This window comes from Mustelus asterias, chromosome 11 (assembly GCF_964213995.1).
Source record: "Mustelus asterias chromosome 11, sMusAst1.hap1.1, whole genome shotgun sequence".
Taxonomy (NCBI): domain Eukaryota; kingdom Metazoa; phylum Chordata; class Chondrichthyes; order Carcharhiniformes; family Triakidae; genus Mustelus; species Mustelus asterias.
In genome coordinates this window covers 27,596,852-27,609,386 of record NC_135811.1, presented here as the reverse complement: position 1 = coordinate 27,609,386, position 12,535 = coordinate 27,596,852, and the positions used below count along the sequence as shown (strand labels likewise).

The 12,535-nt window shown below is 43.1% G+C and overlaps 1 protein-coding gene across 3 annotated transcripts in view; it reads right to left on the bottom strand.

The window, feature by feature from the left end:
* Positions 1-4,228: 4,228 nt before the first annotated feature.
* inpp5f (inositol polyphosphate-5-phosphatase F) overlaps positions 4,229-12,535 on the bottom strand; it is a 236,849-nt gene continuing 228,542 nt past the window's right edge. For 2 of the 3 annotated variants that reach the window (XM_078223332.1, XM_078223334.1), the window contains one exon: positions 4,229-6,522. In XM_078223332.1, coding sequence (XP_078079458.1) covers positions 5,352-6,522 — 1,171 coding nt within the window. In that variant the 3' untranslated portion in view covers positions 4,229-5,351. The remainder of the gene's footprint in view (positions 6,523-12,535) is intronic. The other variant, XM_078223333.1, reaches the window with a different exon arrangement.

Genomic DNA, 12,535 nt, shown 5'->3' with positions numbered 1-12,535 from the left:
ATAGGGCTGAGCGATTCCACAACCAACAGATCAGATCCAAGTTCTGCAGTCCTGCCACATACAGCCATGAATGGTGGTGGATAATTAAACAATTCACTGGAGGAGGATCCACAAATATCCCCATCCTCAACGATGGAGAACCCAGCACATCAGTGCAAAAAGATCTGTCTGAAGATTGTAGCAAACTTTAAGCCTCGAGTAGGTGATCCATCTCTGCGTTCTCTGGAGATTCGTAGTGTCAGATGTCAGTCTTCAGCCAATTTCATTCACTCCACATGATATCAAAAAATGGCTCAAGGTACCAGATACTGCAAGGGCTTTGGGCACTGATAATATTTAGACAATAGTGCTGAAAACTTGTGCTCCCAAACTTGCCACGCTCTTAGCCAAGCTGATCCAGTACAATTACAACACTGGTATCTACCCAGCAACGTGGAAAATTGCTTAGATATGTCCTGTACACAAAAAGCAGGACAAATCCAACCCAGCCAATTACCACCCCATCGGTCTGTGCTTGATAATCAGTAAAGTGATAGAAGGAGGTCATCAACAGTGCTATCAAGCAGCACTTGCTTCACAATAATTTCTTCACTGACTCTCAGTCTGGGTTCCACCTGGGCCAGTCGGCTCCTGACCTCATTACTTGGTTCAAACATGGACGAGAGAGATATCCAGAGGTGAAGTGAGAGTGACTGCCCTTGACATCAAAGCAGCATTTAGCAAAGTGTGGCATCATGGAGCCCAAACAAACCGGGAGTCAATGGGAATCAGGGAGAAACTCTGCTCTGGTTGGAGTCATGCCGAGTACAAAGGAAGATGGCTGTGGTTGTTGGAAGACAATCATCTCAGTTCCAGGATATTGCTGCAGGAGTTCCTCAGGTTTGTGTCCTATGCCCAATCATCTTCAGCTGCTTCATCAATGACTTTCCCTCCATCATAGGACCAGAAGTGGGGATGTTTGCTGATGATTGCACAATGTCATTCACGACTCAAAAGCAAATTACTACAGGTGCTGGATTCGAAAACCAGAAGAGAAAATGCTGAAAAATCTCAGCAGGTCTGACAGCATCTGTAAGGAGAGAAAAGAGCACTTTGACAAAGGGTCATCTGGACTCAAAACGTCAACTCTTTTCTCTCCTTACAGATACTGCCAGACCTGCTGAGATTTTCCACCATTCACAATTCCTCAGGTACTTCAGCAAACCAAGTCCAAATGCAACAAGAACTGGACAATATCCAGGCTTGGACTTACAAGTAGCAAGTAACATTTGTGCCACACAAGTGCCAGGCAATGACATCTCCAACAAGAGAATCAAATCATCACCCCTTGACATTCAATGGCATTACCATGGCTGAATCCGCCACCTAGGTTACCATTGACCAGACATTTAAATACTGTGGCTAACAAAAGCAGATCAGGTGCTAGGAATTCTGTGGCGAGTAACTCACCTCCTAACCCCCCCAAAGCATGTCCACAATCTACAAGGCTCAAGTCTGGAGTGTGATGGAATACTCTCCCCTTGCCTGGATGAGTGCAGCTCCAACAACAAGCAGCTTGACACTAACCAGGACAAAGCACCCCACTTGATTGGAGCCCATCCATATGAACAGTGGCAGCAGTGTGTACCATCTACAATCGCACTGCAGGAATGCACCAAGGCACCTTAGACAGCACCTTCCAAACACATGAACATTAACAACTTTTACAGATGCACTATAGAAAGCATTCATTCGGTTGTATCACAGCTTGGAATGGCTCCTGCTCTGCCCAAGACCACAAGGAACTACAAAAGGTCGAGAATGTAGCCCAATCCATCTCGCAAATCAACCTCCCATCCATTGACTCTGTCTACACTTCCCGCTGCCTCGGCAATGCAGCCAGCATAATTAAGGACTCCACGCACCCCGGACATTCTCCCTTCCACCACCTTCTTGGGGGAAAAAATACAAAAGTCTGAGGTCACATACCAACCGACTCAAGAACAGCTTCTTCCCTGCAGCTGTCAGACTTTTGAATGGACTTACCTTGCATTAAGTTGATCTTTCTCTACACCTTAGCTATGACTGGAACACTACATTCTGCACTCTCTCGTTTCCTTCTCTATGAACAGTATGTTTTGTCTGTATAGTGTGCAAGAAACAATACTTTTCACTATGTTAATACGTGACAATAAATTAAATCAAATCAAAACATCTAGAAGGACAAGAGCAGCAGACACATGGGAACGCCACCACCTGGAACTTCCCCTCCAAGCCACTCACCATCTGGACTTGTATAAATCACTGTTCCTTTACTGTCATTTGGTCAAAATCCTGAAATCCCCTCCCTGAAAGCACAGGATGTATCTGGACTGCAGTGGTTCAATAAGGCAGCTGACCACCACCTTCTCAAGGGCAATTAGGGAAGGACAATAAATGCAGGCCTAGCCAGCAATGCCCACATCCCTGTGAAGAATAAAAAATCTCCTTCAGGCCAAATTTTGCAGATATGTTCTTCAGGAGTGAGCTGACTCAGTCAGTAGTGCAACCAAACCATTCTTGGTGATGAACATTGAGCTCTCCACCAAGTGTACATTCAATATCTTTGCAATGCTTCGTGCTTCTTCCGAGTCATGTTCAATATGGAGGAGTCTGGATTCACCAGGTGGTAGTTGGTAATCAGCAGGTTTCCATGTGCATGTTTAACCCAATGACTTGAGACTTCATAAGGCCCAAACACAATGTTGAGGACTGCCAGGCCGCTTACTGCTCCCAACTGTGCCACCATTTCTGATGATCGAAACATTGGCCAGAGTGTGATTTGGTGACTATGACAGTCAGGCTGCTGTGTGACTAGCCTGTGGGACAGCACTCCCCAGAGGAGAACTCTTCAGGGTTGACTGGGCCAGTTGTGCTCTTGTCATTTCCAATGCTGGGGTTGATGCCAATTGGTCTGTCTGGTTTTATCCTTCCACAGTAACAGTTAATACAACAGAGTGGCTTGCTAGGTCACGTCAGAGGGCAGTTAAGTGTCCATCACATTGCTGTGCATTTGGGGTCAAAAGATAGGCCAGACCAGGACAAGGCAGCAGATTCCCTTCCCTAAAGGGGCTTTAGTGAACCAGAGGGGTTTTTAATGACAAGCTAGTAATTTCATGGTCACCATTATAAGGACTAGCTTTTTATTCCAGATCAAATGAAATTTAAATTCCACCAACTGCTCTTGTTGGGATTGAACTGGTGTCACCAAAGCACTAGTCCAGGCCACTGGATTAGGAGTCCAGTCATCTCACAACTATGTTACTGTTCTCTATCATCAGTAGGGACAGGTCATTGCTGCAAATTGGACAACTGCTTTTACAGAACAGTTGAGAGCCCCGCCTCAGAGTGACGAGTCTCCTGTCATTTTATACTCAAGGATCAACACCTCGTCATTCATTTAGATACGTCACATCCTTCCAGACTCAACATTGGACTTTATTTTCAGATCACGATCTCAGACGTATTTTCTTTTTGAATTGAGGCAATGATTCTGCTTTTCCACTCACCTCCCAGCTTTCTTCACTTGACCCATTATCACCCTCTTTGGCCTTGTACCATCATGTCCTTTTGCCATCTGAACTCTCAGGTCGTCCCCAGAATTTGACTTTTTTTATTAGCGTCACAAGTAGGGTTACATTAACACTGCAATGAAGTTACTGTGAAAATCCCCTAGTCGCCACACTCCGGCGCCTGTTCGGATATACTGAGGGAGAATTTAGCACAGACAATGCATCTAACCAGCACATCTTTCGAACTGTGGGAGGAAACCAGAGCAGACACTAGACTCCGCACAGACAGTGACCCAAGCCGGGAATTGAACCTAGGTCCCTGGCGTTGAGGCGGCAGTGTTAACCCACTGTGCCACCCTCTGAACTTGCTTTGAAGCAATTCTGATAAAAAGATCGACCCGAAATGTTAACCCCTCCTCTCACTACAAAGGCCGAGTATTTTTATTTTAAATAATCTACTCTTTCAAATGGAAAACGAAGAAACTGCAACAATCGCTATTCAAAACTCAATGAGTTACTCCAATGTCTTTCTTCATTGCTACGACTTAGCACCAAGTTATATCGTATTAATTGCGTTTACCCCTCATTCAGTGTGTCTGTCTCCGAGCTGAACTGTACAGTAATTGCTGTGTAAACAAGTGGATATGAAGGTTAGCGTCAACAGGTGCACTAAAAAAAAAACACAAATATAACGTTTTGCTTTAACTTTTTTTTATTAAAATAATGTACATCCCTCATGTCAAAACACACTGGAGTTTATCTACCTTTGAAGCATATGTGGATTTATTTTAAACACTCCAAAGAAACCACAGTGTGACAAAACAACATGAATAAATAAGCACATTAAAACATTTAAAAGTTATAATACCAGGAGTTTATTACAGGAATGGACAGTTTCATTTCCTTAGAAATTCTCTGCAATAGAGACAGATATCAGACCACAATTAAGACACTCGGGAACCTGCTTTAGATGTCACGTTTACAGTCTACCTACAGTACATTTAGGGAAAAAAAACAGGCACCAGCTATAGGATCCTACTAATGCTACATCAGATTTAAGTCAAGCTTGCTCTCAGGCCCCCTTAGCTACAGGTGATTTTCACTGGGATCCAGTCTCTTTGGTAATGAGACGTGATGAGGGAAATAATACTCCTTTTCTTGGTAGTTTACACATTGATGTAATACTTTTAATAGTGAAAATATCACAAGGTGTTCAAGTCCCTTCAACTAAACTTGAGCTACAAAGGCATGATGTTACGTAAAAACTGAGAAGCAATCAAAATAAAATTTTAAAACTTTTTTTCCCTTAAACAGAGTGCTCTGTTAAGTTTGAACCACAACTTCCCTTGGTGGCAGTTTCCCTGTATGGCAGAGAAGACAAACTAGACCAAAATACGACTCACTACCCCACTAATACCATTCAGTGCAACACCAACTAAGTGAGAGCTCTTAAGTCGTGTGGCATGACGTGTTTTAAGGTACGTGTAACATACAACTCCCCTCAAGTTATACAGTAGATAAAGCCATCCAGAACAGGGCAGGGTTTGAGCCCATTACAATTACCTGGGATTACAATACCCCTAGCCTAATATGTACTACCACAATTAATATTGCACATTGGCCTGTTCAGTAGTTAGTGCTGCAGTAGCTTAAAGAAATGATCTAGGATGACCCAGAACAATGACCATCAGAAAACCTCAAATGCCATGTTAAAAGATTGCATACAAAACTGCAGATACATTTTCAAAGGCATCTGGTCATGGGCCATAAACTTTACAAAGTATTAAATTTAGTCAAGGTTGGAAAGGACCCCACCGTTGGCTAAATTTGGATTATCCTCGTCCGGCACTGTGTAAACATATCTTTCAGCTGGGGGGGCTGACCTTCGGTTACACTATCAGGGGTCCGTTGAACTTTTCCCACCGCAAAGTTTACCCCCTGAATCAGTCCTGCCTGGGTCATGCTCGCTACCTGGACCATAGAGCTTCGGATCTTAGCGAAGGGCGAGACAGCTCTGCTCCCAGCATCATCTGCTGGGGAAGGCGTTGCTTGTAAACCAGCCTCCACGTCAGGTGGGTTGGATAGACAGACTGAACTGTTATCAGACGACACAGCAGGATACGGCGGATCAACTGAAAGAAACGGTGGATTTGAGGTAGCTGAGGGCACGTCGAGCTTGGAGGGTCTTGATAAAAGCTGCTCCATCACCTCGTGTTCAGATTTGGACTTGGTGCCCAGGATAACATTGCTTTGATCGCGTTGTTGCGGATGGAATGAAAGGTCTCCGACGGGAACATCTGGAGTTTTGTGCTGTGCCTCTTCTACAAACTGGTGACAATAAGCATCAGTGGGAGTGTTGAAATCAACCAGTATACCCTCATCAGTGTTTGGTGCTTTACCCAAAAGTTGGACATCAATCGTGTCTTTACTCCCTTGTTCAGGATCGCAATGAGCCACGTGGATCTCCGAAGGATTACTCGGAATACTAAAATCTGAGCTGCTAATAGATTGCGACCGACTTCCCAACCGTGACCGGGGACCCGTCGCAACAATACCACAACTGGGGAGAACATAGTCACACTGCCTGACATCTTCAGAGTCCGATAGCTGGCAATCGTCTTCGGATTTGGAATTGGTGAGGAAACCATCAGATTCAAAAGAGTCCGAGTCGGAGGAGATCTCGATGTCTGAATCGGTATCGTCTTTGGAGACCACGACTGGCGAATCAGAGCTCCCCAAACTGCTGTCCGACTTCCACAGATTGACCCGCAGGTTTGGTCTCAGGAAGTTGACCTTCATCTCGGGCTTTGGGAAGTTGCCAAACTTGCGAAGGCTTCCGATGCTCACACTGGATTTGGTTTGTTTGACTTTTTGATTAAGGGAGGAAAACTTGTTCATAAGAAAATTCTTGCCTTGGGTTAGGCTTGTGCTGCTTGAAGCTTGACTCTTGGATCGGATCCCAAGAATGTCTTCATGTGGTTTACTGTGTTTCCTGCAGAAAACAAAACGTAGAACTCAGTCATTTCCTTTTCCAGTTCAGAAATCTTTATTCCGAAATATTATAGCATCATTTGCTACACTAAACCAATAGAAAACCCAGAAAATCAAAAATAAATTGGCTACATGCTTTTACAGCGCAAGTGTCCAAGCTTTTGCGGCAGTGGGTTAGATCAGTTTCCCTCCAAACAACTTGACTGGACTGCATCTAACTCAACTACTTTCAAGTTAGATAGAATTGTATTTAAACATCATGTCCAATATGTAATCCAGCTTGTTTCTTGCGGTCCTTCAATAATGCAGTTTCACAGAGCAAGATTGTTTTAAAATAAATGTGCTTTTCTGGGGTGTTGGTAAACGTGGAAACATTTCTTCTGGACAAATTGGTATTGGCGACCAGGAGACACTGGCAAATGGAGAACATGAAATGTCACCACTACCACAATGCTACCTACATTGGAACACAGCTGTAAAAATTGATCGTGAAAATATTTAATGGGTTCTTGAGGTAGGTGAGGAACAAAGGCCTGAAAGGTTACACAAGGATAGAAAACGGCCTCACTGGAAGCACGTAATAACACTGGCACTGGGGAAGGTAGCCACTTCTATCTCCTTCCACTTTGATGGCTGGATGACTTGTTCCTATCCTATCCTCCAGTCCAGAGGTAAACACTTTCCTTCAATAGCTTGCATACCTTACTCAGGTGGACCTGTGCTCGAACAAGACAGATCAGGTCAGGTGTGATGCAGACATTTTTTTTTAAATTGGAGTGGAACAAGCTTGCGAAAATGGCTTATGAGCTGGAGACCCTAGCTTTAAAAAGATGCTAAAACTGTGCTAACATTTAATGTGCAAAATTGTACAGAGATCATGACAATAGGCAAAGGGAAGTTTCTCAGAAACGTTAAAGACAGCCCTTTATAAAAGTTAGCAAGGCTACTTTTGTCAAGCACAATTTTGTACATCTTACTTGAAAATACAACAACTATGTTGGTGATTTCTGCAGCTTTGCCACATCCAGTCATGAATGTTTGTGGTCAGTTAAGCAATTAACCAGAAGGAAGCTGCTCCAGGAACATTGCCAACTGCAATGATGGTGAAGTCCTGTGCAAGTGCAAAAGATAATGGGCAAGTGTTTACAACCATCTTTAGTCAGAAGTAGCAAGATGAGACATCAGCAACCTCCAGGAGTGTGACCAATGTGATATGAATGTAAAGCAAAGGCATGTGAGGGTGTGCCAATTGCACACATTGACTATGAGAGCCATGCGCTCCCTCGACATCCAATCAAGCATAAATATTTTTGTTTTTATCACTTGAAGTTAATGACAGCTCTATTAATATATGAATGTTTAAGCATTTTCTATAACCTATGAAATATTTGGCACGCATTAAATCTTATTCAAGAGTCACAGTTCATGAACATGCCGAATTTCAATCTTGCAGCTCACTGTGATGAAGGAGGGCCACGCGGGCAGCACACAAGTCCTAGATCGCCCCATCACTGCTCTATACCTACAGTGAATTAAGCGGTGACTCACTGAGGGAAATCTACGATGGACAATAAATGCTAGTGTCCACACACACTGAACGAATAAAGAGACCGAGCAACAAGTAGGTTAGCTGAACTCAAATCAATTATGAGGATAGACTGTTATGGGCGAGGCTTCCATCATTAAAGAAAGGCAGATAGAGGGTTCAAGCATTTCAGACAGATTAAAGTAATTTATTTATATGAGCAATTACCTGTAATTGTGGAACTAGAAAAGACGTACAAAAGAGAGTATGATTACACTGCATGAAATGAATCCTCCTCCACTCCCAAAATAGTCACCCAATTACCACCAAATGTATTTAATGCTGTGAAAGAGATTAAATGAACACATGCACAATGGTATATGATTTTTAAATTGCTACAAAAGTACCAGAATGCTACTTTTCTTTTGGGATTAAACCATTCAGGTTTGAGTAAGATAATTACATTAGATTGCCATCTTCCAGTTTCAGCTTCATTGTCCCGGTGAGCTGCAAACTAGTTCATTGAATCAGCATCTACACCATTAACTGCACCGTCTGCTGGAAGGATTACACTTCATGGCCTAAGTGGCAATTTCTCATTCATTATTCCAAATACAGAAACAACTTGGACATTTTAATTTTGAAACTCTAAATTACCATTACTAATCACCAGCGACAATATTGCCATTGCTGCCAGATGCTGCACTTGCCTCATAACTAAAGACCTACTCTAATGAATCCAAAAAGCATCTGCCACACACTTCTGTGCTGCCTGTATGGTTGGAACACCACTGCCTCACTTGCAAAACACTTCAAAGATTTTGTTCGACGGATGCGGAATTTCAACAGTTGACGTTTTTCCATCGTTGGCAGATGAGAAAGCGGTTGAGAAATGTGGGGCATAAACACTTGCTTGTGGACATCCAAACCATGCTCCGAACAACAAGCTTTAAGAAGAATCTGAACCAAACAGAAAAACCTCCCGGATTGAAGGGGATTGTTGCCAGTTTCACCGGCAACATTCGCCATCTTTATAACCGTGAAACTGGCACCAACTTCTGGTGTCTGCAAAGGCACGGTGAAACACGGAAATCCAGAGGCTACCAGCAGAAAAGCCCCCACTCTGCCAGAGAGTGCACTGAAGTCCTTGCAGATGGGAGAAAGTAGCTTGAACTGCTGTGATCTTCCACTTTTCACACTTGCAGTTTAAAACCCCCAGGAAAAAGTTATTCCTCGTTGCATGAGGTACACTGGAAACTTCAATGGTTGCTGTATCAGAATTGCTGAACAACCTCTTCTGGTGCTGCAAAACTCACTCGATAGCTTGTGGAACGTCAACTTTCTCCATTGCGGTAAAAATTCCACGGATTTTAAATAATTTTTTTAAATGGCTTAAGAAATTTCTGTTTGGAACTTGACCCTAATCTTTACTTTGTTTGGTAAAACCAATGAACCAAAGTGGAGGATATTAGCTGTATTTCACGTCCTGGTATGCGGTCTGTAAGGAGTTTGCACATCCTCCCCGTGTCTGCGTGGGTTTCTTTCGGCTTTCCTCCGGTTTCCTTCCGCGGTCCAAAGATGTGTAGGTTAGGTGGTTGGCCATGATAAATTGCGCCTTCGTGTCCAAAGATGTGTAGGTTAGGGGGATTAGTGAGGTAAATACATGTGGTTAAGGGGTAAGCGTTGGTGTGCACTCAATAGGCCAAATGGCCTCCTTCTGTACTCTAAGGATTCAATGATTTCATGGTGATCGGCTGCTTGGTCTGTTTGCTGCGCTAGAAACAATACTTTTCACTGTGTCCCAATACGTGTGATAATAATAAATCTAAAAGGATATCACTGTTGCTCGGTGCCTGAAATCCACTATAGTTGCCGCCAGAACCAATTGAATATCAGGAGAGATGAAAAGTACAAACTTGCTACAGCTTTGTGGGTGGCTTTTTTTTTTGCGGTCAACAGTAATCCATTTAAATTTACTATTGATATTAAAGACCTGTCACTCATCCCTTGGTAAACAATACAGCAGTCTAGTGTCTTTGGATTACAGATCGGATTTTCTAAATACAGCCAGATTATGTGAAAGGAGTTACCAGTCGCACATTATTCTTTGTACCATCTGAGTGAAGTTCAGAGTGCATAAACAATGGTTTAAATTTTACTATTCATATCAATAAAGGAAAAAAAAAGGGGGGGTCACTTCCAGCATATGTTTCTACTTTCCTCTGGCTGATGATTCACACTGAATTCTGTTTGCTTTATGCTGGTTTAAGCTTAAAAAAATACCACATTTAAAAAGAAAACTCAAATGGGGATAAAATCCTTCATTTGTAATCAGATCTATTTCTGGTAAAACTCAAGCCTTATTTTAAAAGCTGCTTTTACATCTCCATTATCTCAAGCATGCTTCATCTGGTAGGTATCTTTGGTATCTAAGTATAACTACAGCCAGAACATTTACAATGGAGTATCTCCCCCATTCTGGGAAAAAAACCCACCAAACCGAACACAATGTAAAAAGCAAGGCACTTGCCTCAGTCCCCACTGAACAATTCGAAGTGCTGTGTGTTTAAAATCTATTAACTGCATAACTAAAATATTTACACCAACACTTCAGCTCACAATAATCCTTCCCGGGTTGAAAGCAGTTACATAAACCAAAAACTGGTCCAGGAACAAGGAGAAAGCGGCAACTTTCACTATTAACAAAAACATTGCATAAATGCAAGTTTTCGACATAGTTAAGACATCCCAAGGCACTTCATAGAAACAAACAAAATTTGACCACAAGCCATAATAAGGAGATACTGGGACCCAAAGGTTTGATCAGAAGTAGGTTTGGGGGGGGGGGGGGGGGGGGGGGAGGAGGAGAGAAGAGAGAGAGAGTTCCAGAGATCAGACAACTGAAAGCAAAGTTGCCAAAGACAAGATGATATAAATCAGCGATGTGCACAAGACTCAAAATGGAGTGGATTAGAGATTTCAAAAAGTTGTGGGGCTGGAAGAGGCTCTGGAGACAGGGACAAAAAGACATCAAGGAAGCATTTGGGAACAGTTTTAAAATTGAGTTTAATTAATTGACCATTTAATTAGACAATAGTACATGTTTTTAGAACCTGGCTACAAATTATAAAGTACGGAGTGTACAAAATTTTGGGTCGATTGGCGATAAATGTTATTGCAAAGAATAGTTTGCCTTCAAGACAAACGTCAACTACCTTTGAACAAGTCTTGGATTTTCTTTCTCATTCTCCCAAATTTCCTCAGTACTGCACCAGCCTAGGTTCTGTGCTCAAATCCTCAAGTTGTGGTTTGAAGTCCATGACCTGAGACACTACAGTGATATCTTGGAGTGCCTCATTGCCAATGAGCTGAGTGATTCTCACTTCCGCTGCAAATAAAGAGTTACACTAAAATTTTGAGGGGCCCGTGTTGAGGTCATTGAACTCTGATAAGCAGAAGGCACAGGTTGAACAATCAGGCATGCAGTCTCGCTCCCACAATTCGCAAGACCACTTCATTCTCCGACAAATAACCAAGTGCCAATAAGGAGGCCATGCTACTGACATACGCAGCCTTATACCAACATTTATATCCAAATGCATCGAATGAGGCTCTGTCCACACAGAGCCTCACCTGTGGAAAGGGAATACAGGACTATTCTGGGACCTTGCCTGCTGAAGGAACTGCCTTCCAAAAAAAGTGAGAAATAGTTTTTTGATGATTTTTTTTTTTGGTTGTTTTTCCACCTTTTGCTGCATTTTATTCTATAAGACCATAAGACATAGGAGCAGAATTAGGCCACTCGGCACAATAAGTCTGCTCCGCCATTCAATCATGGCTGATATTTTTCTCATCCCCATTCGCCTGCCTTTTCCCCATAACCCCTGACCCCCTTATTAATCAAGAACCTAATTAATTAATCACGATGTTAATGGGGCAGCACAGTGGTTAGCACTGCTGCCTCACAGCGCCAGGGACCCAGGTTCAATTCTGGCCTTGGGCGAGTGTCTGTGTGGAGTCTGCACATTCTCCCCATGTCTGTGTGGGTTCCACCAGGTGTCCAAAGATGTGTGGGTTGATTGGCCCCTGAGTGTCAGGGGGACCAGCTAGGGTAAATGCGTGAGGTTACAGCAATAGGGTCCGGGTGGGATTGTTGTCAGTGCAGATTCGATGGGACAAATGGCCTCCTTCTGCATTGTAGAGATTCTATGATTCTATACATACTGTATCAGAAAGGATTAAGTTAACATTGGCCATTATTGGCACTCACCTCTACCATTAGTTGGGTTTGCCAGACAGACCATATTTGCATTGAGGGAGGAGGGCATTTCCCCACCAATGACAATTCATGGCTGCTGCTGATTTTGGTGTTAAGGCACGGATAAGTGGCATGGTGGCAGAGTGGTTAGCACTGCTGACTCAGCACCAGGGACCTGGGCTCAATTCCTGGCTTGGGTCACTTGTCTGTGCAGAGTCTGTACGTTCTCCC